General features: G+C 41.6%; 2 protein-coding genes across 16 annotated transcripts in view; both read left to right on the forward strand.

Annotated features, from left to right (window-relative positions):
• The window catches only part of CLIP1 (CAP-Gly domain containing linker protein 1), a 116,528-nt gene extending 108,927 nt beyond the window's left edge, over positions 1–7,601 (forward strand). For all 15 annotated transcript variants that reach the window (XM_055549503.1, XM_055549510.1, XM_055549515.1 and 12 more), the window contains 5 exons: positions 1,783–1,900; positions 1,980–2,130; positions 2,638–2,687; positions 4,994–5,118; positions 5,928–7,601. In XM_055549503.1, the coding sequence (XP_055405478.1) occupies positions 1,783–1,900; positions 1,980–2,130; positions 2,638–2,687; positions 4,994–5,118; positions 5,928–6,153 (670 nt within the window). In that variant the 3' untranslated portion in view covers positions 6,154–7,601. The remainder of the gene's footprint in view (positions 1–1,782; positions 1,901–1,979; positions 2,131–2,637; positions 2,688–4,993; positions 5,119–5,927) is intronic.
• A 4,838-nt stretch (positions 7,602–12,439) lies between these two features.
• The window catches only part of VPS33A (VPS33A core subunit of CORVET and HOPS complexes), a 31,086-nt gene continuing 17,078 nt past the window's right edge, over positions 12,440–26,447 (forward strand). The window contains exons 1-6 of the mRNA XM_055550875.1: positions 12,440–12,614; positions 16,108–16,173; positions 16,784–16,911; positions 18,356–18,542; positions 24,260–24,376; positions 25,433–25,607. Coding sequence (XP_055406850.1) covers positions 12,513–12,614; positions 16,108–16,173; positions 16,784–16,911; positions 18,356–18,542; positions 24,260–24,376; positions 25,433–25,607 — 775 coding nt within the window. The 5' untranslated portion in view covers positions 12,440–12,512. The remainder of the gene's footprint in view (positions 12,615–16,107; positions 16,174–16,783; positions 16,912–18,355; positions 18,543–24,259; positions 24,377–25,432; positions 25,608–26,447) is intronic.

The raw sequence follows: 26,447 nt of genomic DNA on the forward strand, positions 1-26,447 counted from the left end.
CACCAAGTGTTCGTATAACACTTGGGTGTTGAATTCAAGACATTTTCTGTAAGTCTCAGATTCTTTTCTTACTACTTATTCTGGGGTATAAGTGTAAGCCACACACTGAGATAAATACAACACTTATATTTTCCATCTTTGTGTAGAACTTCAATTTACCATAAACCATGAGAATTCTGTAATTCGTGTGCCGGATATCTTGGGTCTCACTAACCAGACATACATTCTGCCATTTCTAACCTGGGCCTCAGTTTCTGATCCCTCCTGTCAGTTCTAAGACAGACCAAACCACTACGTGCTCCATGTTCACCCAGCTCCTCCCAACAGAACCGGGAGCGATTTTTCTCTTTGCCCCGTGAACTCTCAATGATGATTATCCACGTGAAGGCAGTGCCTTAGGTTGTAAGACCCGAGGGCTAGCTAGGAAATTTTCCCCCAGTAATGTTTTTCCTCCAATATTTTTGTGATACGAGGTCTTTTTTCCTCTGTTTCACACCGCATGTAATTAAAAAAAAAAAAAAAAAAACTTATTTCAAAATTTGAGTTTTCCAGGAGCCGCAACTCATCTTCCCCTCACATGCCCATCTTAGCACCCCTGGTCCTTGGATCCAAACCGAGAGAGTAACATTGGTCCAGACCTCTTAGCCAAACTCTAGACGTTGTTAAGATTTCCCCAGTTTTTCCACACCACATCCTTTTTCCTCTCCCAGGACCCATCTAGGAGACCCCATCACCTTTAGTTGTCACATCTCCTTAGTCTCCTCCAACCTGTGACACCCCCTCAGTCTTTCCTTGGCTTTCGTGACACTGGCACTTTTGAATTTTCACCACAAAAATGTAAATAAAAGCGCACACGTTTATAAACACACAGTAGCTTCCTGCCCTTTGGGGTCGTCTCTTTTGTGTCCCTCCTTCCCTGTCTTCCTTTCATCTCTCCCTTTCTTTTCCCACTCCCCTGACTCCAAGAAACATCTTCCTCTCCTGGAAAGCCTGGTGCCCCTCCCTGTGCTGATAACCAGATGCTGGGTCGGCCTGAGAACAGACTCCCAGAGCACTGACCTGCTCCCTCCAGGTGTCCTCCCAGCTTCCATTCTACGGCTGAAAATCCATCTTCACGTTTCTGTCCTAGCCTTTTTTTGTAATTTACCTTTCATTTCTATGAGCAAGCAAAAGTCGTCTTCAGAGTCTTTATGGATGAAAAGTAATGATCCTTCAGTTTGAATAGTGGTCATAATCTCTACTACTGTTTTGGCCCATAAGATCTCCAAAACACACTCTGGGAACTTGCTCAAAGTTACTGAAATTAGTGAGAACCAATCGATACTTCCAGCATAAAACTGCTCTGCATGATGTCTGTATAATCGCTTTGCATGTGTGTATTTTAATTGTTGTTATTGCCTGGTAATCAAGAAATAACAATTCATCTGGGAGGGGGGTTAGATTTTTTTTGTTTTTAATAATTCTTTGCGGGGTGCAACAGTCTTGTTTTTTTAATTCGTCTTCCGAAGTTATTAACTTGTTTCTTTAAATTCAAACGGATACAATGATATGCAGATTCTGGTATATCTCTGCATAGGTAAACTTTTTCTCCCCTCACAGTAAGTAAAACTTCAAGTAAAATTTCGCCAGCATAATAGCCTTAAACCCCCTGTAAAACTTCCCTGTGATACTTTCTCCCCTTACATTAAGCTAAAGTTAATTGAGTGTTTTTCTCCCATCCTTGTACACTGACCACCCTCTCAGTTGATTCTGGAATTTTTTTTGAACTCTTTGGTCTTTTAGAGAATCCAAGTTAATAAAAGACGCAGATGAAGAAAAAGCTTCCTTGCAGAAATCCATCAGTATCACTAGTGCCTTACTCACAGAAAAGGATGCCGAGCTGGAAAAACTGAGAAATGAGGTAGGGTCCCCTCCTCAGGGAGCCTTCCCGCGCCTGTCTGTGCCCGGAACCCGAGCCTAAGCCAGCCCATGTATTTCAGGTCACGGCGCTCAGGGGAGAGAACGCGTCCGCCAAGTCCTTGCATTCAGTTGTTCAGTCTCTAGAGTCTGATAAGGTGAAGCTTGAGCTCAAGGTAAAGAACTTGGAGCTTCAACTCAAAGAAAACAAGAGGCAGCTCAGCAGCTCCTCAGGTAACGTGACCACCGCCGCCTCCGGAGAGGAGCTCTTCCCGGGGTAGAGCTGCCCTTGGAAGGAGGCACCTGCGCCGCCCTCCGAGGGCCGCCCCCCTGGCCTGCGCTCTTCCGCGCTTTCATCTAGGGAGACCCCACTCAAAGGGGGCGTGGCTGCCTCTCCGCACTTCCGGACCTTCCCGCGGTCCTGAGCTGCAGAAATTTATATAAGGCAGCAGGTGACCGCTGCCATGTAGGGGGCGACCGTGGGTTCTGAAAGTGCACTGCCGGGAGGAGAACATGATAGGCCACCCACCAGCAGTGGGCCAGCCCAAGGGAGCGCCGCCGTGCCTTAGGGGGCCAGATACGGGACCGGAACTCCAGACGTGTGCTCAGAGGCGCCTGTGGGGATTCCACACCAGAATGAGTTTCTCCCACTGGCCCTTTCGTTGTTAAGAACAAGGAAACAGGATGGGATGGCAATTTTTTAAAATATCCCCCCTCCACTTTTTTTTTTTTAAACATAAGGTAATACTGATACTCAGGTAGAAGAGGATGAAAGAGCCCAGGAGAGTCAGGTAATATGCCTTCCTTTTGCTTTGCTTACTTGTTTTCTTTCTTTTTTTTTTTTTTTTAATCATTTAATGTTTTGACTAGATAATATATTCATATGGTCTGAACATTGAACAGTATTAAAAATATATACACTGTTTAAAAAAAAACTCTCCCTCCTAACACCATCCCTCTCCTGCTCAGTTTCCAACCCCCTAAACAGATAATCAGGGTTATTACTGTCTTTTTAAATTTTTTCGGAGATTTTTAAAAAATGTATATACAAACCAAGACTAACACAGTCTTTCCCCTCTTTTGTTACACAAATGGCATAGAAACTGATCTCTTATTTTTTACACATGTATAGTATTCCATTATATGGAGAGAGATATATATATACACACACCATAATTTAATCAGTCCTTATTGGTTGACATGACTTGTGGGACATTTCTGATCTTTTAGGTGCATTATAAACAATGCTATAGTGTACTGTCTTGCACATCTATCATATTACAGCTATACTAATATTTCTTTAGGATTAATTCCTAGAAGTAGAATTACTCTGTTAAAGGTTCTTTCCTCATCTTTACCTTAAAAAGACAGTTCTTGAAAACTGTCTCCTAAAGCCAAAATTATCAAAATAGCTTTAGTTGTAAAAGTGGGATTACATGGAGGTAAACTATTCTATTTTTGGAAATGGGCGGCATCACCGACTCAATGGACATGAGTTTGAGTAAACTCCGGGAGTTGGTGATGGACAGGGAGGCCTGGCGTACTGCAGTCCATGGGTCGCAAAGAGTTGGACACTACTGAGCGACTGATCTGAACTGAGAGCCCAGAAGTAATAAACATGTATTTTCAGTTTTAATTAATATTTTGAACATATTTATCCCATTCAAAATTCAAAGGTAGAAAAGCAATATTTCACTTTTAAATAAAAGAGAAACTCAGTGAGTTGGTGATTTGTTTGTTATGACATCTCCTTTGAAAGGCATGTAAGAATTCAACCAACAGCCTAACTTTAACCCTGGCTAGCATTGTCTCTGCTTAGTTTATATGTCTAATGAGCACAAAATTAACAATGTTTTCTCTCCCCCCTCTTCCTTTCTGCTTCCGTTTGTTTCATCTGCCACTGCCAACACTTTTCTTCCCATCAGCAAATGGTTTGTTTTATGTTTCCTAATTTGTGAGCATGTATGTGAGTGTGTGTATATGTGTGGCTTCCCACTGTACTTCCCATTTTATGGCTTTTTTCCCCCTTCCTGATATGATACGTAGCTCCCCACAGGATATAGTCTTATAAAATACAGTTTGAGAAGTGAGATAAGAGTCAGTGGGTCTGCCTTCAATGTCAGAAGGGATATTCTGCAGAGAATAACAAAGCCAGTGATTTCTAGCTTTGTTTTGTAACTGCCCCAGTGGGAGAAAAAGGCCAAATATTTCTTTGAAAAATAAATACTGGATGGGCCAAAAAGTTTGTTCAGATTTTTCATCTGAACAAAGCCCCAAATGAACTTTTTGGCCAACCCAATATGTATATATGAGTGTACACACACACACACACACACACACACACACAATATTTTTTTAAATTGTAAAGTAGGATTTTTTTTCCTGATGGACATTTAGAGAAATGAGACCTTTTCATTATTTGTAGAAGAGAGGAGAAACCGTTTTTAAATTAAAGTGCCCTTGCTTTGAAACGTCGGACAGGAGTGTTTCCTCCTGGTGGTCAGTCACCTCCTTACCCCGCTGCTCCGAGTCTGGGCCCCAGTCCCCTGAACGCTGCCCTCTCAGTGTGTGCCTGCATCAGTTGAAAGGGCACTTAGGTCTTCTCTTAAAAATCCTTCTTTTGGGACTTCCCTGGCAGTCCAGTGGTTAAGACTCCTCTCTTCCATTGCAGGAGGCATGAGTTCAATCCCTGGTCAGGGAACTAAGATCCCACATGCCATGGGGTGTGGCCCCAAACAGAAAAACTCCAAAAAAGCTCCTTCCTTTTTCTCTGAAGACCCACTTACCATCCCACCATAATAAGTGAATGTTAAATTGTGGTCTGAGGAGAATTTACATAAGCTTATTCAAATCTACAGAATGTGAAAGTCCTGGATTGGTCCTACAGTTTAGCTGAACAAGTAACTAGTTGTGCTTTTTGTACAATTGTGTGTGTGTGTGTGTATAAACATGTTTAAAAAGGGTTGAGTCACGGCCATTGCTGGCCCCTGTGACTTCAGCACACTGCATCCACAGCCTGAGTATAATTGCTGACTTCTTGATGCTCCAGGGTACATATTTCAGGCATTTTACACATTTTTTCCCCCAAACAAATTAGATTGACTTCCTCAATTCAGTAATAGTGGACCTTCAGAGGAAGAATCAGGACCTCAAGATGAAGGTGGAGATGATGTCAGAAGCAGCCCTGAATGGGAATGGGGACGACCTGAACAACTACGACAGGTATTTCAAGTTCAGCGATGCTGAGTGGAACCTTAGTTCCATCTAAATACGTGTGTGTTTTTAAAGTTAGGTTCTCCAGACAGAAAAGGACAAATATGGCTTCTATGTGGAATCTAAAAAAAAAAAAAAAAAAGTGATACAAATGAACTTACTTGCAAAACAGAAATAGAGTCACAGATGTAGAAAACAGTCTTGACTTAAGGTCACCAAGGAGTAAGGGGAGGAGGGATAAATTGGGAGACTGGGATTGCCATATACACACTACTATATATAAAATAGATAACTAATAATGATCTACTGTTATAGCACAGGGAACTCTACTCAGTACTCTGTGGTGAACTATATGGGAAAAGAATCTATAAAAAGGGGGCTATATGTATGTGTATGGCTGGTTCACTTTGCTGTACAGCAGAAGGTTTCACAACACTGTAAATCAAATATAATCCAATCAAAACTAAAAAAAGGAAAATATACATATAACTGAGTCACTTTGCTATGCAGTAGAAAATTAATGAAACATTATAAATCAACTGTACTTCAATATTTTTTTTAAAAGTTAGATTCTCCAGTGGATTGGAGAAACAATTGCTTTGTGATTATTTGGCCATAAACTGACTTCCACAAATCTGGCAAGAGTAGAAATGGTTTGATCTGAAGATTTTAAATGCGTACCCTAGTACTTGTACTTGAGGCTTCGCAGACTGCGCCAGAATTCTTGCTTGTGTTTTATTCCTTACAAATGGTACTGTCTCTTGAATTTCTTCTGAGGGAGATGAGTTTCTGATCATACACATTGTTAACATTTGCAGCGATGACCAGGAGAAACAGTCCAAGAAGAAACCCCGCCTCTTCTGTGACATATGTGACTGCTTTGATCTCCACGACACAGAGGATTGTCCCACCCAGGCCCAGATGTCCGAGGACCCACCCCACTCCACACACCACGGCAGTCGGAGCGAGGAACGCCCCTACTGTGACATCTGTGAGATGTTTGGGCACTGGGCTACCAACTGCAATGACGATGAGACCTTCTGATGAAGCCTTCCACCCAGAACTGGGCTCTCTCAGATGCACTGGCGTGTAGGCAACTGACCACCAGCATTATGCGTGCAGACTTCAGGAGAACTCACGTTATTTTTGACCCCCATCAACAAATCTAAGAAAATATTTCGATCTTCCACAAAATCGCCCTTTTAGTTAGAATAATAAATAAAGGGGGGTTTTCACCTCTGATTTTTGTCTTCTTGATTTTTAAAAAGTATTCCATTGCACCAGATGCCATTACACTAACCGTCCCTATGAGGGAGACCTCACAGAACGACTCCTAGCCTTTCAGTACCTTATTTAAGTTAACTTTAAATTATGCCGTTCCTCTTCATATTTGCACTAAAATATTTCCAGGCTGCATTTGTATATTTAGATGTTTGGGTTAAGCTTTGACACTGGAATGAGTTGAAAAAAATGTATGCCACTTTGCATTTTCATCTACTCGTTTATTTTTAGTCAAAGAAATAGCTGAGTTCTTTGCACTACCCAATGTCAGTAGTGCCTTTATTTCAGGCTTGATGATACTTTTAGGTGTGATTATAAAATCATGAAACAGGTAAAGGGAGGGGGAAGCCCCCAAACTGCTGTGGGGACGTTTTATTATAATCTCGATGCTGCACCCACTTTACTCTACTGTGGTGTTTTGTTTATCCATTTTGCATAATTTCAGCTTCTATATATTATATGTATATATTTTTGTAAAATCTATATTTTGGGGAAAAAACCTATACAGTATGTCTTTCTTTTCAGATTTTTATCTTTATGAAAAAGGAAACACTTAAAATGTTCATCAGGACGTGATGCACTAGGCCAGGATCAGCATCACGTGGCTTCGCAGCTGTGTGTTCTCTGTTTTCATTTTCTTTCTTTATCAGGAATAAATGGGAGAATTTTCTCCAGGTTTTGTTTTTCTTCTCCAACAAATATCCCCAGCAGTCGGTTAATTAGATAATAAGCCACTCTAAAACACCTAAATGAACCAGTCTACAATCTTTACAACTTTTTTTTTTTACTGTGTTTTTAGATGAATATACTATGAGAAATTCAACATTAATAGTTTTGGATTTTCTTATCACAAAAAATAAAATGAAGGACCTCAACCACAAGTTTAGTAACCAGTTTGAATCTATTTATCTTTATTTGAATGTCTTTTAGAATATGTAAAAAATAATAAATAAATGTATCTTCCAGGAGACATGTATAATAAAAACTTCTATAATTGTACATATGCCTTTGATGTATTTTCCCCTCCAGATTATCAACTATGTGTTTGACAAGTGAAAAATAAATATGTAATCAGTTGAAATTTGGGATTATAAACAAACATCATAATAGGAACTGTTTCACAAACACAAAATGTAAAGCAGTATTAAAATCCAAGCAAACAAGTGTTCTGTAACTACTTTAATAAATGGTTATTCTTTTTTGCCAGTGTAGTAGACTGGTATTATTCTCAGGTTTATTTGTCCTAATGGTTTTTCTTTAAATGAGTAAGCACCAGAGGTCCAAATAGCAATTTCTACTGCAGTCTGTTGAGAAACTGCTTTTAAGAAATGATCTCAAAGCATTCTGTGACCCACTCAGCATAAAATAAATACCCAAGGTGGTTATCCATTGCATTGTCTCACTATATTACTCACAGAAATGTAAGTGGCACTGTGCAGTACCAACTACCTACTAAAGAATGAGGTTTGGAAAGAAACTCTGTGAAAGCTGCTGTGATATTTACCAAAATGATGACTGAACCAAGCAGTCTGCTTTTATGAGCTCTGATCCCCCCACAGGTAGATATTTCCAAAGCAGAGGTACCAGTTGAACACGACCAAAAAAGTATCCTGACAGTAGTCCTTGACTTAGCATTGACAGAACTAATGAAAAGACTCAAATTATTAATCTACACTTATTGAGATCATTTCTCTCTCTCTATATATACATATATTACACACACACAACAAATCATGTTGTACACCTAAAATGAATGTTAAATGTCAATTATATCTCAATAAAAATACATTTTAAAAAGAAAAGTTTCTAACACTGAACAAATTATTTTAAAATTAAATATGTTTGGGACTTCACTGGTTGCCCAGTGGTTAAGGCCCAGTGCTTTCAATTCAGGTGGCACAGATTCCATCCCTGGTTGGATCCTGATGATGCATTTTGAGTCTGAAAATTTTTGATAGAGTCAAGTTGAGAGTGGAAGTATATAAATATGTGGAACTGATTATTACCTCCAAATTCCACTCTGCTTATTCATATGTGAAAAAAGAAAGTGAAAGTGTTAGTCGCTCAGTGGTGGTTGACGCTTTGTGACCCCTGGAATGTAGCCCACCAGGTGCCTCTGTCCATGGGATTCTCTAGGCAAGCATATTGCAGATCAGTCGCTCAGTCGTGTCCAACTCTTTGTGACCCCATGGACAGCAGTACACCAGGCTTCCCTGTCCATCACCAACTCCCGAAGCTTACTCAAACTCATGTCCATTGAGTTGGTGATGCCATCCAACCATCTCATCCTCTGTCGTCCCCTTTTCCTCCCACCTTCAATCATTCCCAGCATCAGGTCTTTTCAAATGAGTCAGTTCTTTGCATCAGGTGGCCAAAGTATTTGGAGTTTAAGTTTCAGCATCCTTCCAGTCCTTCCAGTGAATATTCAGGACTGACTTCCTTTAGGATGGACTGGGTATATAGCTGCTATTCCCTTCTCCAGGGGATCTTCCCCACCCAGGGATTGAAACCTCCTCTCTTAAGTCTCCTGCATTAGCAAGTGGATGCTTGAGCATTAGCACCACCAAGGTAATTGCTTAGTGCATCCTTTCTTCATAACAGTGTATAGAGGATTGAAGGGAACCAGGCAAGACCAAAACTTCAAGCCTCATTCAGTTTAGTCGCTCACTTGTGTCCGACTCTGCGACCCCATGGACTACAGCACACCAAGCCTCCCTGTCCATAACCAACTCCCAGAGTTTACTCAAACTCATGTCTATTGAGTCACTGATGACATCCAACCATCTCATCCTCTGTTGTCCCCTTCTCCTCCAGCCTTCAATCTTTCCCAGCATCAGGGTCTTTTCAAATGAGTCAATTCTTCACATCAGGTGGCCAAAATATTGGAGTTTCAGCTTCAGCACCAGTCCTTCCAATGAATATATTCAGGACTGATTTCCTTTAGAATGGATTGGCTGGATTTCCTTGCAGTCCAAGGGACTCTCAAGAGTCTTCTCCAACACCACAGTTCAAAAGCATCAATTTTTCGGCGCTCAGCCTTCTTCACAGTCCAACTCTCACATCCATACATGACCACAGGAAAAACCATAGCCTTGACTAGACGAACCTTTGTTGGCAAAGTAATGTCTCTGCTTTTGAATATGCTATCTAGGTTGGCCATAACTTTACTTCCAAGGAGTAAGCGTCTTTTAATTTCATGGCTGCAGTCACCATCTGTAGTGATTTTGGAGCCCAGAAAAATAAAGTCTGACACTGTTTCCACTGTTTCCCATGAAGTGATGGGTTTTAGAGCCCCCCAAAATAAAGTCCGTCCCTGTTTCCACTGTTTTCCCATCTATTTGCCACGAAGTGATGGGACCAGATGCCATGATCTTAGTTTTCTGAATGTTGAATTTTAAGCCAACTTTTTCATTCTCCTCTTTCACTTTCATCAAGAGGCTCTAGTTCTTCTTCGGTTTCCGCCATAAGGGTGGTGTCATCTGCATATCTGAGGTTATTGGTATTTCTCCTGGCAATCTTGATTCCAGCTTGTGCTTCATCCAGCCCAGCATTTCTCATGATGTACTCTGCATATAAGTTAAATAAGCAGGGTGACAATATACAACCTTGATATACTCCTTTCCCAATTTGAAACCAGTCTGTTGTTCCATGTCCAGTTCTAACTGTTGCTTCCTGACCTGCATACAGGTTTCTCAAGAGGCAGGTCAGGTGGTCTGGATATTCCCATCTCTTGGAGAATTTTCCAGTTTGTTGTGATCCACACAGTCAAAGGATTTGGTGTAGTCAATAAAGCAGATGTTTTCTGGAACTCTCTTGCTGTTTCGATGATCCAGTGGATGTTGGCAATTTGATCTCTGATTCCTCTGCCTTTTCTAAATTCTTGAACATCTGGAAGTTCCTGGTTCACATACTGTTGAAGCCTGGCTTGGAGAGTTTTGAACATTAGTAGCATATGAGATGAGTGCAATTGTGCAGTAGTTTGAACATTCTTTGGCATTGCTTTTCTTTGGGATTGGAATGAAAACTGACCTTTTCCAGTCCTGTGGCCACTGATGAGTTTTCCAAATTTGCTGGCATATTGAGTGCAGCACTTTCACAGCATCATATTTTAAGATTTGAAATAGCTCAACTGGAATTCCATCACCTCCACTAGCTTTGTTCGTAGTAATGTTCCTAAGGCCCACTTGACTTCTCACTCCAGAATGTCTGGCTCTAGGTGAGTGATCATACCATCATGATCATCTGGGTCATGAAGATCTTTTTTGTATAGTTCTGTGTATTCTTGCCACCTCTTCTTAATATATTCTACTTTTGTTAGATCCATACCATTTCTGTCCTTTATTGTATGTATTGTATGTCCCATCTTTGTTTGAAATGTTCCCTTGGTATATCTAATTTTCTTGAAGAGATCTCTGGTCTTTCCCATTCTATTGTTTTCCTCTGTTTCTTTGCACTGATCACTGAGGAAGGCTTTCTTATCTCTCCTTGCTATTCTTTGAAACTCTGCATTCAGATGGGTATATCTTTCCTTTTCTCCTTTGCCTTTCACTTCTCTTCTTTTCACAGCTATTTGTAAGGCCTCCTCAGACAACCATTTTGCCTTTTTGCATTTCCTTTTCTTGGGGATGGTCTTGATCCCTGCCTCCTGTACAAGGTCATGAGCCTCCACCAACAGTTCTTCAGGCACTCTATCAAATCTAATCCCTTGAATCTATTTCTCACTTCCACTGTATAATCGTAAGGGATTTGATTTTGGTCATACCTGAATGGTCTAGTGGTTTCCCCTACTTTCTTCAATTTGTCTGAATTTGGCAATAAGCCTCTTTCACCAGATCCCAAATAGCCAGTTAACACTCAAAGTATTGAAAAGCATATATCTTTCTACTAAGCTATTTATTGAGTAATTATTAAATTATGGGCACCCTGCTAAGCCTTTTACATAGATTACACGATGTAGATTACATCCTGTTTCATCTTTGCAACTCACCAGGTAACATGCGAATTTTACCTGGATTTTACTTCGGATACTAGTTATGTGAAATACCATGTGGTATAAATGTCTACTGGAAGAGCTAAACAGAAAAGTCACTCAAGGTTCCCTCAGCCCTTAGCCATTTTTGGAAATTTAGCCTACAAACTCAAAAGAGCAAAGCACAGGACCTTTAGATTGCTATAGTTTAAAAGATTTATTAAAAGATTTAAGACATTGCTATAACTTAAAAATTGGAAGAAAAGTTATGAACAACCTAGACAGCATATTAAAAAGCAGAGACATTACTTTGCCAACAAAGGTTCGTCTAGTCAAAGCTATGGTTTTTCCAGTAGTCATACATGGATGTGAGAGTTGGACTATAAAGCAAGCCCGAGCGCCTAAGAATTGATGCTTTTGAACTGTGGTGTCGGAGAAGACTCTTGAGAGTCCCTTGGACAGCAAGGAGATCCAACTAGTCCATCCTAAAGGATATCAGTCCTGAATATTCACTGGAAGGACCGATGCTGAAGCTGAAACTCCAGTACTCTGGCCACTTGATGCGAAGAATTGACCCATTTAAAAAGCGCCTGATGCTGGGAAAGAATGAAGGCTGGAGAAGGGGACGACACAGGATGAGATGGTTGGATGTCTTCAACGACTCAATGGACATGAGTTTGAGTAAACTCTGGGAGTTGGTGATGGACAGGGAGGCCTGGCGTGCTGCAGTCCATGGGTTTGCAGAGTTGGACACGACTGAGCGACTGAACTGACTCACTGAAAAGATTTCCATTCATTATCATTTTACAGAGAGTATACTTGCTGCTAAGAAACCCTCAATTTTTAAACCGGACGTGCAGGATCTAGTCTCTGTTCTTAAACTCAATCAGCACCCAGCTCAGGTGCCCTGGACTGTGGAGTAGTCTGGATGGGGTCTTGGGATGCCTCGGAACCCACGCGGTCGAGGAAAGAGGCGGGCACTAGGACCCGGAGGGAGAGTGGCAGATGCCCTCCCATTCCGGTTTTCCGGGTTTGGCGTGCTGTCAGCGGCCCTGGTCACGTGAACCTGTCGTCACGTGATAGCGTCGGTGGGCCACACGTAGGGGAATGCGGATCTGGTTCGAGTAGGGGGTTAAGGGGGCGGTGGGGCAAGATGGCGGCACACTTGTCCTACGGGCGAGTGAACCTCAATGTACTGCGCGAGGCAGTGCGTCGCGAGCTGCGCGAGTTCCTGGACAAGTGCGCGGGAAGCAAGGTGAGGGACAGTGCGCGGCGACACCGCCGTCCGGCCTGGCCTCATCCGGTCCCTAACTGCCTGGGCTCTCCTTCCAGGGAGGAGAGCCGGCGGGAACCATAAGTCGGGGAGAGGGGCCTTTTGGTGGGGCTTCCATCGCCAAGTACGCGTGGCATCGCTGTTGTTTCGTGGCTGCAGAATAAGCCACCGTATTGTCTCAGTCCTTCGTGAACCAGCTTGTGTCAGGTGCCCCTCCGGCCCAGAGAGGCGGATCCGGTGCTCCCTGCCCAGTTCCCACCCGAGATATTGGAACTGGGGAGGCGGCCACGCCCAGGAACGTAGCTGTACCAGTGTCCATTCATTACAAAGATCATACGTGTCGTTATAGATCATATTCTCAAAAGAATTAACATGAACTACCAACACCTTGCAATCTGCTGCTCACTTGAATCGTGAGAAGTCGTAACTATCTGAGATTTTTAATGTCAGCTTACTTAAATAGTATTGTTTTTCTTGTTAGATGTTTATTAGCACCCAATTCACAATGGAATCAGAAACCGTAGATCAGGAACTTCATAGGACTTCTTTTAAGTGGTATTACCTCCCTCCTCTCCCTTTAGGATTTATCAGTCTTCTAAGTAACTGGCAATATAACTCTGAAGAGAAGAGGAAAATTGGGGAAATTCAGCAGTCAGTATTAGAAAAAATAGGACCCCAAGAGGTGGGGTGACTGCTAGCAGCTATGGATAGAAAACAAAAGCAGGCTAAGTCCTAGGCGCCCAGTTCCAGCTCATTAAATAACTCTGAAATCTGAATGAGATCATGGATTGTATCAGTGTCAATACCCTGGTTGTAAAGTCTATTGTATTGTAATTGTCTATAGTTTTGTGAAATGTTTGCATTGGGGGAAACTGGACAAAGCATATTGGGGAGGCTCCCTGTATTGTTTCTTCAACTGAATATTTATAATTCTACAGATGTCTCAATAAAAATTCAATTTAAAAAAGAAAGAAAAGGAACCGACATTGGAGTTTAGCAGTAGAAATGCTCAGAGGATCCCAGAGCAGTGCTCTGTGAGGTCGTTCAGTCCCAGGCTGGAGACTTGACTTCTTTATGCTGTTTATATTCAAGGTCCTAATATGGCCTTGGACGTTTTTTAAGAATTAATTAGTCTATTTATTTTTATTTTTGCTTGCGTTGGGTCTTTGTTGTGCCTGTGAGCTTTCTCTAGTTGCAGAGTTTGGGGCTACTCTCTAGTTTTGGTGTCCGGGCTTCTTGCCGTGGCTTCTCCTTGTGGAGCACGGGCCCTCGGTGCACAGGCTCTTTAGTTGCAGCATGCAGGCTCGGTAGTTGTGGCTTGCTGGCTCTAAGGCACGTGAGCTTCAGTAGCAGCACGGGGGCTCATTAGTTGTGGTTCAAGGGCCCTTGAGCATGCAGACTTCAGTAGTTGCAGTACTTGAGCTCAGTGGTTGTGGTGCATGGGCTTAGCTGTTCTGAAGCATATAGAATCTTCCCAGACCAGAGATCAAACCCATGTCCTGTGCATGGCAAGTGGACTTCCATCCACTGTGCCACCAGGGAGTCCTGGACATGTTACTTAAACTTTCTGAGCCTTTAAAATTTTTCTCAAAATAAACTTTGTAATACCTATATCAGAGGTTTTAGTTTTTATAATTGAATTGTATGCTACTTATAAAATAGTAGGTTGAACTGTTGCATTTGACAGTTTCCATGTGGTTCAGTCTAATAATAATACCGTGACACAGATACACAGCAAACTACAGTTCCTTGTTTCCTCTAATTGTTCAGTCGCTCAGTCGTGTCCAACTCTTTGCAACCCCATGGACTTTAGCACTCCAGGCTTCCCTGTCCTTCACCATCTTCTGGGGCTTGCTCAAACTCATGTCCATTGAGTCAATGTTGCCATTCAACCATCTCGTCCTCTGTCGTCCCCTTTTCCTCCTGCCTTCAATCTTTCCCAGCATCAGGGTCTTTTCAGCTCTTCACATCAGATGGCCAAAGTCTTGGAGCTTCAGCTTCAGCATCAGTCCTTCCAATGAATATTCAGGGTTTATTTCCTTTAGGACTGACTGGTTTGATCTCCTTGCAATCCAAGGGACTCAAGAGTCTTCTTCAGCACCACAGTTCAAAAGCCTCAGTTCTTCAGTGTTCAGCCTTCTTTATAGTCCAATTCTTGCATCTATACATGACTATGGGAAAAACCATAGCTTTGACTAGACTGACCTTTGTTGACAAAGTAGTGTCTCTGCCTTTTTAATACGCTATCTAGTTAGGTCATAGCTTTTCTTCCAAGGAGCAAGTGTCCTTTAATTTCTTGCCTGCAGTGATATTGGAGCCCAAGAAAATAAAGTCTGTCACTGTTTTCATTGTTTCCCCATGTATTATCCATGAAGTGATGGAACTAGATGCCATGATCTTTGTCTTTTGAATGTTGAGTTTTAAGCCAGCTTTTTCACTCTCTTTCACCTTCATCAAAAGGCTCTTTAGTTCCTCTTTACTTTCTGCCATAAGGGTGGTGTCATCTGCATATTTGAGGTTATTGATATTTCTCCCAGCAATCTTGATTCCAGCTTGTGCTACATCTAGTCTGGCATTTCACATGATGTACTCTGCATATAAGTTAAATAAGCAGGGTGACAATATACAACCTTGACATACTCCTTTCCCAATTTTGAACCAGTCTGTTGTTCCATGTCTGGTTCTAACTGTTGCTTCTTGACCTGTACACAGCTTTCTCAGTAGGCAAGTCAGGTGGTCTGGCATTCCCATCTCTTGAAGAATTTTCCAGTTTGTTATGATCCACACAAAGGCTTTAGCATGGTCAATAAAGGAGAAGTAGATGTTTTTCTGGAATTCTCACTTTTTTTATGATCCAGCAGAAGTTGGCAATGTGATCTCTGGTTCCTCTGCCTTTTCTAAATCCAGCTTGAATGTCTGGAAGTTCTTGGTTCACATATTGTTGAAGCCTCCCTTGGAGAATTTTGAGCATTACTTTGCTAGCATGTCAAATGAGTGCAATTGTGCAGTAGTTTGAGCATTCTTTGGCATTGCCTTTCTTTGGGATTGAAATGAAAACTGACCTTTCCCAGTCCTGTGGCCACTGCTGAGTTTCCCATATTTGCTGGCATATTGAGTGCAGCACTTTAACAGCATCCTCTTTTAGGATTTGAAATAGCTTAGCTGGAATTCCATCACGTCCACTAGCTTTGTTCCTAGTGATGCTTCCTAATGCCCACTTGGCTTTGAAGGACAGTGATTAAATCTTAAGTTTCCTAGGACTGCCAGTAACATTATTTGCCTTGATGCTGGGTTTTTTGTTTGTTTGTTTGTTTGTTTTTTAAGATCCACACGATATAAATGTGACCAGAGCCAGTTACAGTCTGTTTATTCAGACTTTGAGTGCAGTAGTTCTACTATGTATGACTGCCATTTTCTGTTGATATTGTTGAAATTCTTGATTTTAACTGTAATGTTCATTTCTCCCCTCTTGTAGGCAATAGTTTGGGATGAGTATCTCACTGGACCCTTTGGCCTGATTGCACAGTATTCACTGTTGAAGGTAAGTGAATTGTTCAGGTTTTGTTCAGGAATTAATAACTCTGTACTTCAGCAATAGTAAATGGCTTGCAGGGCTGTTTGGTCTTTATAAAACAGCTGCTAATGTATGGCTAACATTTTGTATACAGTGATCCTTTGGTTAATGATTCAATATTGATCCTAATTGCTCTCATTGTTGTCATTTAGTCGCTAAGTCATGTCTGACTTTTCTGTGACCCTTTAGACTGTAGCCTACCAGGCTCCTCTGTCCATGAGATTTCCCTGGCCAGAATACTGGAATGGGTTGCCATGTCCTTCTTCAGGGGATCTTCCTGATCCAGGGATCAAACCTGCATCTCCTGCATCGGGAGGCATACTCTTTACTGCTGAGCCACCACGAAATATATGACTGTGACCTGGTATCTTTGATAGTTAGAGTCATTTACACTCAAAGACTGTCACAGTGACTTCATCCTGATACCTTATTGTTAATACAGCTGGCTTTGGGAAATCTAAATTTTGAGAACAAAGCATTGATGTGCATTGACTGCAAGTGTTTCTGATGTCCGAGTCTGACTATGATACTTAAAGTTGAGTGATTTTGTTAACCTTTTGTGTATGTGTTTTCTTAGGAACATGAAGTGGAAAAAATGTTTACGCTTAAAGGAAGTCGTTTGCCAGCAGCCGATGTCAAGAATATAATTTTTTTTGTCAGACCTAGGCTAGAATTGATGGATATCATTGCTGAAAATGTGCTCAGGTATCTCAGAACTTATGTTTGTGCCAGTAGGAGTTAATCCTTCTAATGTTTTTAATGTCCTGAGCTTTTCATTGTAAACCCCTTCTCTTGCCAGTGCCTCAGATAGTGGTCTTTTGCTTCTTGTTTGTTTGTTCTTATTTATTTATCTGGCCGTGCTATGTCTTAGTTGCAGCACTCGGGACCTTCGATCTTCGTTGTGGCATGTGGGGTCTTCAGTTGCAGCATGCAAGCTTTTTTTTTTTTTTTTTAATATTTATTTATTGGCTGTGCTGGGTCTCTGTTGCTGCACATGGGCTTTTTCTAGTTTCAGAGAGTGAGTTCTACTCTCTAGTTGTGATGTGTGGGCTTCTCTTTGCAGTGGCTGCTCTTGTGGAGCATGGACTCAAGGGCATGTGGGCCTCAGGTGCTGCCGCTCATGGGCTCCAGAGCGCAGGCTCTGTAGCTGTGGTGCACGGGCTTAGTTGCTCCATGGCACGTGGGATATTCCCAGACCAGGAATTGAGCCAGTGTTACCTGCATTGCCAGGCAGTTCCTTAACCACTGGACCATCAGGGAAACCCATGCAAACCCTTTGTTGGGATCTAGATTCCTGACCAGGGATCGAACCCGAGCCCCCTGCATTGGGAGAACAGAGTCTTGACCCTGGATCACCAAAGACATCCCAGAAAGTGGTCTTTTAGAAAAACTAGGACAAACATGGAAAAATACAAGAATGGAAATAGGAAACTTGTGGCATTGTTCAAACAGTCTGAGAGGGCAGTTATTATAAAACTGCATTCTTTTAGGACAGCTAAAAGTTTGGATATGTATCAGTAGAAAGGACCCTGGTTTTAAAAATGAACAACAACAATAAAAAAGCCTACCTCTAATGGTTATACTGATTACAAAGTGCTTGAATTTCATAAGCAAAGTAAGAGCTGATTAAAATTTAATATAGCATCCAGTCTAGAGAGGAAATTCTCCCAGCTCCATTTGCACTCTGTGATACAATCGATTGATGTGGCCCCTAAAATCTTAAAAGCCATATGGGCTATTTTGAGACGTTCGCTGCCAAGGAGAGGAGAAAGAAGAGTCAATACTGAGCTTTCATTTGAAAAGGAGTCTCTGTGGCTGCATTGGTTTGGTTAGAGAACCATTTGTTTTCAATAAGACACAGATACACCATTTCAGTAAACCTCAGAGCTTTAATGTCCCTGAAAATAGTTAAAGAGAAAGCTAGAAAATGCACATATTGGCTATGCATCAATGCTGGTTTCCTGTCGGGGGAAAAAAAAGAGAGCAAGAAAGTGACTGTAACTGTTTGGGTCTGAAAGTCAATGTCGTATGTTTATCTCACCAGCATTTATTTAGTGCTTTCTGTGTGCGTGGCAGTGGGGATAGAGTAAGTGAAATAGTCGAAGACTCTAGGGAACTCATAAGCTAACAAATGTTCCTTCTTTTGCAGTGAAGACAGACGTGGCCCAGCAAGAGATTTCCACATTTTGTTCGTGCCACGACGTAGCTTATTGTGCGAACAGAGGTTGAAGGATCTGGGTGTTTTGGGATCCTTTATTCATAGGGAGGAGTATAGCCTAGATCTTATTCCTTTTGATGGGGATCTCCTATCCATGGAATCGGAGGGTGCATTCAAAGTAAGTTTGGCATTTTCTGTTTTAATGTCAGGCTGTGATTTTTGCCCAATTTATGAGCTTGATGGTCATTTTCATCTCAGATGTACAGCAGAATGCTTCAGTATTTTTGCAGATTATATTCTATTTTGGGTTATTATATTAGGTATAGTTTCATGTGCTGTACAGTATATTCTTGTAGCTTATTTTTTTTTGTACTGGTTGGTATCTGTTACTCCCATAACCCCTAATTTGTCCCTCCCCTCTTCCGTGCCCCACTGGTTCCTTGTCTTGTCTTTTTTTGGATGGGGGGGCGATGAAGTAGAAAAGAATAGCTTTATTGGTTTGCCAGGCAAAGGGGGCCACAGTGGGCTAATGCCCTCAAAACTGTGTGTCCCCTCCTGGAGGGAGTAGTGAGGAGTTCTATAGCAATGGTCCAAAGAGGGCGTGATCAGCTTGTGGACACGCTTCTGATTGGTCAGTGGTGAGGTGAGTGGAGGTCAGCATCATCAACCTTCTGATTCCAGTGGGTCTGGAGTCTGCATGCTTAATGAGCAGCATACAGTTAACTTCTGCCACCTGGTGGGGGTGTCAGTAGCTGGTGTCTGGGCTTACTAAGGCTCAGGTTCTTTGTGTCTCAGCACAGAAGGGATTCAGTGAGAGGCAAAGGGATAGGCGAGAAGCAGAGTTATTAACATAGGACACTAGTAAGAGGTGCAGGCCGGCAGGTGAGGGGGCTCTGCCACCTCTAGTTGGTTTTCTATGTCTGTAAGTCTGTTTCTGTTTTGTATATACATTCATGGTATTATCTTTTTAGATTTCATAGATGAGTGGTATCACATAGTGTTTGTCTTTTTGTCTTATTTCGCTAAGCATAATATTCTCTAGGTCCATCCATGTTGCTACAAATGGCACTGTTTCATTCTTTTTTAATGCATGAGTAATATTCCATTGTACACTTGCTAAGTTGCTTCAGTTATATCCAACTCTGCGTGACCCTTTGGACTGTAGCTCTCCAGGCTCCTCTGTCCATGGGATTCTCCAGATGAGAATATTAGAGTGGGTTGCCATGTCCTCCTCCAAGGCATCTTCCCAACCCAGGGATTGAACCCATGTCTCCTGCATTGGCTGGTGGGCTCTTTACCACTAGTACCACCTGGAAAGCCCAATATTCCATTGTGTGTGTGTGTGTGTGTGTATACAGACACATACATTTTTTTATATATACACCCACACACACCCCATATGTTCATCATCCATTCATCTGTTAATGAGCACTTGGGTCGCTTCCATGTCTGTTGTAATTAGAACTCTCATGAGTTGGGGTACATACAGTATCTTTTCAATTAGTGTTTTTATTTTTTCCAGATATATATCCGGGAGTAGTATTGCTATTTCACATGGCAATTCTAGTTTTTTAAGGAACCTTCATGCTGCTTTCCATAGTGGCTGCACCAATTTATATTCCCACCAGGAGCGTGGGAGGGTTCCCTTTTCCCTTGGCTCCATACTCCCTCCAGCCATTTATTATTTGTAGACTTTTTAATGATGGCCATTTTCACTGGTGTAAGGTGGTACCTCAGTATAGTTTTGATTTGCATTTTTCTAATAATTAGTGACATTGAGCATCTTTTCATGTACCTACTGCTGCTGCTGCTGCTGCTGCTAAGTCGCTTTAGTCATGTCCGACTCTGTGCAACCCCATAGACGGCAGCCCACCAGGCTTCCCCATCCCTGGGATTCTCCAGGCAAGAACACTGGCCATCAGTATATCTTTTTTGTAGAAGTGTCCGTTTATACCGTATGCTTATTTTTTTTATTGGAGTGTTTATTTTTTCGTTAAGTTGTATGAGCTGTTTGTATATTTTGGAAATTAAGCCCTTGTCCATCGCCTTGTTTGAAAATAATTTCTCCCAGTTCGTATGTTGTCTTCATTTTGTTTATAGTTTCCCTTGCTTTGCAAAAGCTTATAAATTTGATTAGGTCCAATTTGTTTATCTTTGCTTTTATTTCTATTGCTTTGGGAGACTGACCTAAGAAAACATTGGTATGATTTATGTCAGAATGTTTTGCCTATATTCTCTTCTAGGAGTTTTATGGTATCACGTCTTATATTTAAGTAAACATGGCACTTTTTAAACAAATTTTCTTGGTTGATTTATATTTTTGGCTGCAGTGGGTCTTTGTTGCTGCGCTAGGGGGCTAGTTGCCGCAAGCAGGGGCTACTCTCTAGTTGTCTCTTGACTTAGTTTGTGATAGTTTTTGCTATGTGTATGTCTTTCTTTTTAAGTATATTCTGTACTCAGATGAGTGCACAAATCATAAGTATAAAGTTTGATGGATTTTCACAAAGTGAAAACACCTGGGACTCTGCTTAAAAAAAAAACAACAAAAATGCTACCAGTATTCCAGAATGCCTCCTTTTGCCACTTCTAGTGACTCCCCACCCTATTGTGTCTTCTTAATGTAATCATGTTTATCTGTGTTTCCTTCTTTGAATTTTGCGTATGTGACAGTGATCCTGCTAGTCTGGAGACTAGAACTTTTGAGAAGCACTGGTGTTGTGCCCAAAATTATTTGAAACTTTTTCTTCTGTATTATGTTGTTACTGTGATCACCATCTTCAAAGAGTTAACCTGAGGAAGAACTCAGTGGCACCCCTGATGAATTTTATAACCAAGAGAGTTTCTTGGCTCTTTTTTTTAAAGTCATGTTCCCCATTGTTTTGCTTACAACAGACCTCTTCCAATGGTAGTACAGATTTCTCCACCTGCCCCCTGCCCCGCCCCCAACCTAATGTTTTATATGAAACATACAGAAAAGTTGAAGCTTGAAGGAATGGTACAGTGAACACCTGTATACTCATCACCTAGATTCTGGAATTAACATTTTGCTGTATTAACTTTAAATCATGTACCTTAATGATGTACCCTGGTATAATCAATTCACATCTGTGTAATTAATGTGACTCGGTAGCAGCTGAGGAAAACTTGCCCCAGCATGACAAAACCTGCCCAGAGGAGAGATTTCCTGTTTATTTAACCGCTGGTTTGCAAGAAAGGACAGAATTCTTTTCTGCCAAGAATTTCAAGCCCTTGGCTGTATATTATATGTTCACTGAAGATTCTATTTTAGAAATCAAGGATTTTGCCTGGATAATAAAGCTAAGAATTCTACTTGAATGTTAAATTCAAGTCCGATTTCTAATAGAGGTGAAGTAATTATACTTATTTATTGGATTTTAAACAATGAGCATAATTAGGTTTTTGGTTTCTTTTTTTTTTTTTGGCATCAGGAGACATACGTGGACCTTTCTGTGCTTTGGGGATATGATTTTGATTGTCTTGAACGTTGTACTGTACAGAATGTGGGAATTAGAGTTCAGTTCAGTTGAATGCTTAGTCACAGGGCTTAAACTGTTTTGGCCTTCACTTGTACATGTAGGAATGAATACATAGAAAATCTGCCTACCTCCTTTTTAAACATTGCAAGATACTCTACTGTATAGGCATGTGGGACTTTGGGGTCAAAAAAACATGTATATTTAAATGTTAATGGGTATTAGCATTTGTCCCCTCCAAAAATGTCCTCATGGCTGAAATACCAGGTGAAATTCCACAAGCACAGAATAGAGGGATATTAGGACAAATAATCACCCACCACCAGTCATATGACAGCAAAAAATTCAAGATAAATATGTATCCTCAACTTTTAAATCTTTTTTAAGAGATAGAATTATAAAAGGAATATCTTTATAGTAATGCAGCTTTCTAAACTTAAACAATTAATACTATTTTGAGAGATGTTCTCTAATTTTTTTTTTTTTTAATTTTTGTCTTGGCTCTGCTCCGATAGGGAGTTTTAAGTAATTTTCCATAAAGTATGTCTCTGGACATTCTTGATTTGGCTGTGTCGTACGCAGTGAAATGTTAGCATTGCCAGGCTTGGAAGAGCCACCAGGCATTACTTTCAGTGAAGACCAAGCATCCTCACAGGCTCCTTCCGGCACAGCCCCCCTTCCTCCCTGGGGCAGAACAGATGAATTCTACCCTCTCATCCTGAATCCCTCCAGCGTCCCCTCCCTCCTGGCTTTGGAGGCTACAGACATGTCAGGAGGGTCAGTGAGGGGTGTCTGGTCCAGTGTTCCATTCTGACTTATGAGTGGATGAGGATTATGAAAAGGAAAAATCCAAATGATTTATAATTGTTATATAATAAAATAATAAAATTATTATTAATAAGAGCTATATATGAATATAACTAGAAAAGCTAATAATTTTGTTTATATTTTAATATTAATAATGTTAAATATTAATATTGTAAATAATGACAAAAGCTAACATAAGCACTTGTATGTTTCAGGTCCTGGGATGAAATGTTTTACGTGTGTTTTCCTCATTTAATCCATATACTATGTTGAATATACTCCTTCTGCAGACAATAAGGCATAGAGAAATTATCTAATTGCCCCAGGGCACCAGCTGGGAAGTGACACAGCTGAGGTTCGGAACAAGACAACCAGAGTCAGGAACCTGTGCTCCTACCAGTGTCAAAACTTCTGGAGTCTCTCCTGTCACTTCCTAGCTGTTTTTTTTATTTTTAACTTTTTATTTTATATTGGAATATAGCCAATTAACAATGTGTTTTTTCATTTTTATTATAATTTTCATAATTTATTGACTTGTTAGATTTTCTTCTCGAGTTGTCACTTTTGTGCCACTTTTATATATTATGTTTATTTTTATTTCTAGTTTTATTTTCAATTAGAGAATAATTGCTTTACAATGTTGTGTTGGTTTCTGCCATACAGCAACGTGAATCAGCCATAAGGATACGTATGTCCCCTCCCTCTGGAACCTCCCTCCCACCTCCCCCAGCTGGTTTGGTGTGTATTTTTGTGTCCCTTTTTCTATGCCAAAGAAGCATAATTTTGCCTACGTTACAAAATTTACCCTGTATACTTCATAAGGCAAAATATATTTTCTGAAAATGGGATCACTCTAAAGATGCTCAGCTGCCCCTTTTGCATTTCTCAAGATGTTATGGCCTTCATTCGGCGTCAGTGTGTGAAAATCTGTGTCATGTTTGTAAAGACTGCCGCGTAGCCCGTTGTGAGGTCACCTGGGATTCTGGGGCTCAGGGAATACGTGCACTTGTGGGCATCGCCATGTGGCTCCCGCAGTGCCCTCCTAGCCTCTGCACTCGCCACTGTGAGTGAGGGAGCCTGGTTCCCTTCTCAGTCTTTCTTGGTAGTAGTGGTCTAGTCAATAAGTCATGTCCAACTCTTTGTTACCCCTTGGACTGTAGCCCGCCAGGCTCCTCGTCCATGGGATTCTCCAGGCAAGAACACTGGAGTGGGTTGCCATTTCCTCCTCCAGGGGATCTTCCCGATCCTGCTGGCCAGGCAGATTCTTTACCACTGAGCCATATGGAAAGCCCGTAAAATCTTTTCTAATCAGTAGCTTATTCAAGAGCTGGTAAACTGGGAGGAGTGCCTTCCAGAAAGCTCTGCCCTGGGAGAATGGCTTCCACACTGTCCCCTGATGGCAGAGCTCTTGGGCTCCTGGCCTGGGCTGCCAAACAGCAGCTTTGTAAACTGGACCCCAGTTTGCAGCTTCCTGGCAAAGTGGGGAAGTGGAAACCATCTTACCCAGTGGCTGCCAGGTCCCAACACCAGACAGAGGCAGGCACCACAAGGCACCCAGGTAACCGTGACTGTAACTAGCCCTTCCTCTCCACAGGAGTGCTATCTGGAAAGTGACCAGACCAGCCTGTACCATGCAGCCAAGGGGCTGATGACCCTGCAAGCTCTGTACGGGACCATCCCCCAGATCTTTGGGAAAGGAGAGTGCGCCCGGGTAAGAAACGGGAGATGCTTCTGATGGTGGAGCAAGGGCCCCCTGGTCCCTGGGAGGGGGAGGAGTGAGAATCTGTTTTGATTTGAAAATTCGCATACTTGCTAAAAATTTCTTTATAGCTCCCAAATTGGCACAGTGTTTTGCAGATATGCTCAGGGAGGCAGTAATTTGTATCATCCAGTAATTGAAGTTGTGCATGTTCTCAGCTGAGATCACAGCAAGCAACCCTCTGCCTTCAACTCATACCATGAACAAGTGTGATTTTTGCCACTATAGTGCCATGCAGTACTCATTGCCACTTTTTTGTGTGTGTGTGCATTTTTGTGCTTTTTTTTTTTTCGGTTGGTGATTTCACTGTTAAAATGGCCCCCAGGGGTGGTGCGGAAGTGCTATCCAGTTTTCAGAATGTAGGAAGGCTATGATGGTCCTTTAGGGAGAAAACTCATATTAGATGAGCTTCATTTAGTATAAATGATAGTGTTGGCGAATCAACAGCATATATTTAATGTCTTTAAATAGGACACACATAAAACAAGGTTATATATTGATCAGATGATGAAACTGTTGTAACCAGAGACTCAAGAAGCCCTCACCCTAATGGCCCTGCAGAGCAGTGGTTCAGTATTCACTGATTCAGCATTCACGGTGACTTTCTAGAATAGAACTTCCGTGAATAATAGACTCTGATTTTATGCCTCGTTGAGAAATAGCTGGCAAAAGTGTAAGTGTTGGAATGGGCATCCAACATGGAGTGGTTTTCTGTCGCCGTTTATTTCTTGTCCATCTCACTCTTCCACCATTTTTGTCCATTTTTTACTTTTTTGATACTTTCCATTTTTAGCTGATTTTTTTCTTTTTTTGGCTGTGCCGTGTGGCACATGGGATATTAGTTCTCTGACCGGGGATCAAACCTGGGCCCCTTGCAGTGGAAGCGCAGAATCTTAACTACTGGATCACTAGAGAAGTTCTAGCCAATTTTTTTTTTTAGTCCTAGCAAGATTTTTAAATCTGCTTATAGTCATGAGAGTCCCACCTGATCCCATGTTTTGTTTCCAGCAAGTGGCCAATATGATGATCAGGATGAAGAGAGAGTTTACAGGAAGCCAGAATTCAATATTCCCCGTGTTTGATAATCTCTTGTTGCTTGATCGGAACGTGGATTTGTTATCGCCTCTCGCCACTCAGCTTACGTACGAAGGACTCATTGATGAAATTTATGGCATTCAGAACAGTGAGTAAAGTAACCCTGCCTTTTACCAATAGGTAATCTGATAGGAATATCCAAAAGACCAGTTAAAAAATTTTTTCAAAGAAAAACCCATATTCTAAGCAGTATTTATTATAGTGGACAGAGAAGAAAAAATATGCTGAAATAGTAATTCAAAAGACCATTTTTTTTTTTTCAGAAGACGCTTCTTTTCTAAATAACTCAGTATTTGGAAAAATTAAAATGCTGATTTTAGACACTAGGATTCAGTGACATCTGAGCAAACTGTCCTTGTTGGTCACACATAGGCTGGTGAGTGTTTACTGCACAGGACTGTGTGTGCCCCCTGTGAGCAGAGGCCCAGGGCTGAATGCAGGTGGCCCTGCAGTTGGAGAACATAGATTCCAAGGTAGGCAGTCATTCAGGAAAGCTTGTGGACGAGGTAGCTTTTGTATTGGGTTTGGAAAGATGGGTAGAATTTAGGGGGGCGTTGCTGGTGAGGGGCAGTCAGCATAACACCTGTGGGGAACCATGGGGCAAGTAGCTTGCTGAGGCAGGGGGCACAGCGGGATACATTCTGGAAGAAAAGTGATAACAGGAGGTTGGAGACACTTGATGATAGACTTGAAGGCCTACTAGAGTTAGGTTTAACAGACAGTTGGGGTCAGAGATCACAAATATGTTTTATTTGGTTTTGACCGCATGATTTGTGCCTGTTTCTGTCACTGTTTAAAATTGGAGAAGACTCTAATAATGATCTTGATGTATTCCATGTCTTTAAAAACCTATGAGGCTCTGGCAACCCCATGACCACATTCGTATGTGGCAGCTGGTGCCCAGTGAAGATCCCTTCTTTAGACAGGC

Source organism: Bubalus kerabau, chromosome 16 (assembly GCF_029407905.1).
Source record: "Bubalus kerabau isolate K-KA32 ecotype Philippines breed swamp buffalo chromosome 16, PCC_UOA_SB_1v2, whole genome shotgun sequence".
NCBI classification, from domain to species: domain Eukaryota; kingdom Metazoa; phylum Chordata; class Mammalia; order Artiodactyla; family Bovidae; genus Bubalus; species Bubalus kerabau.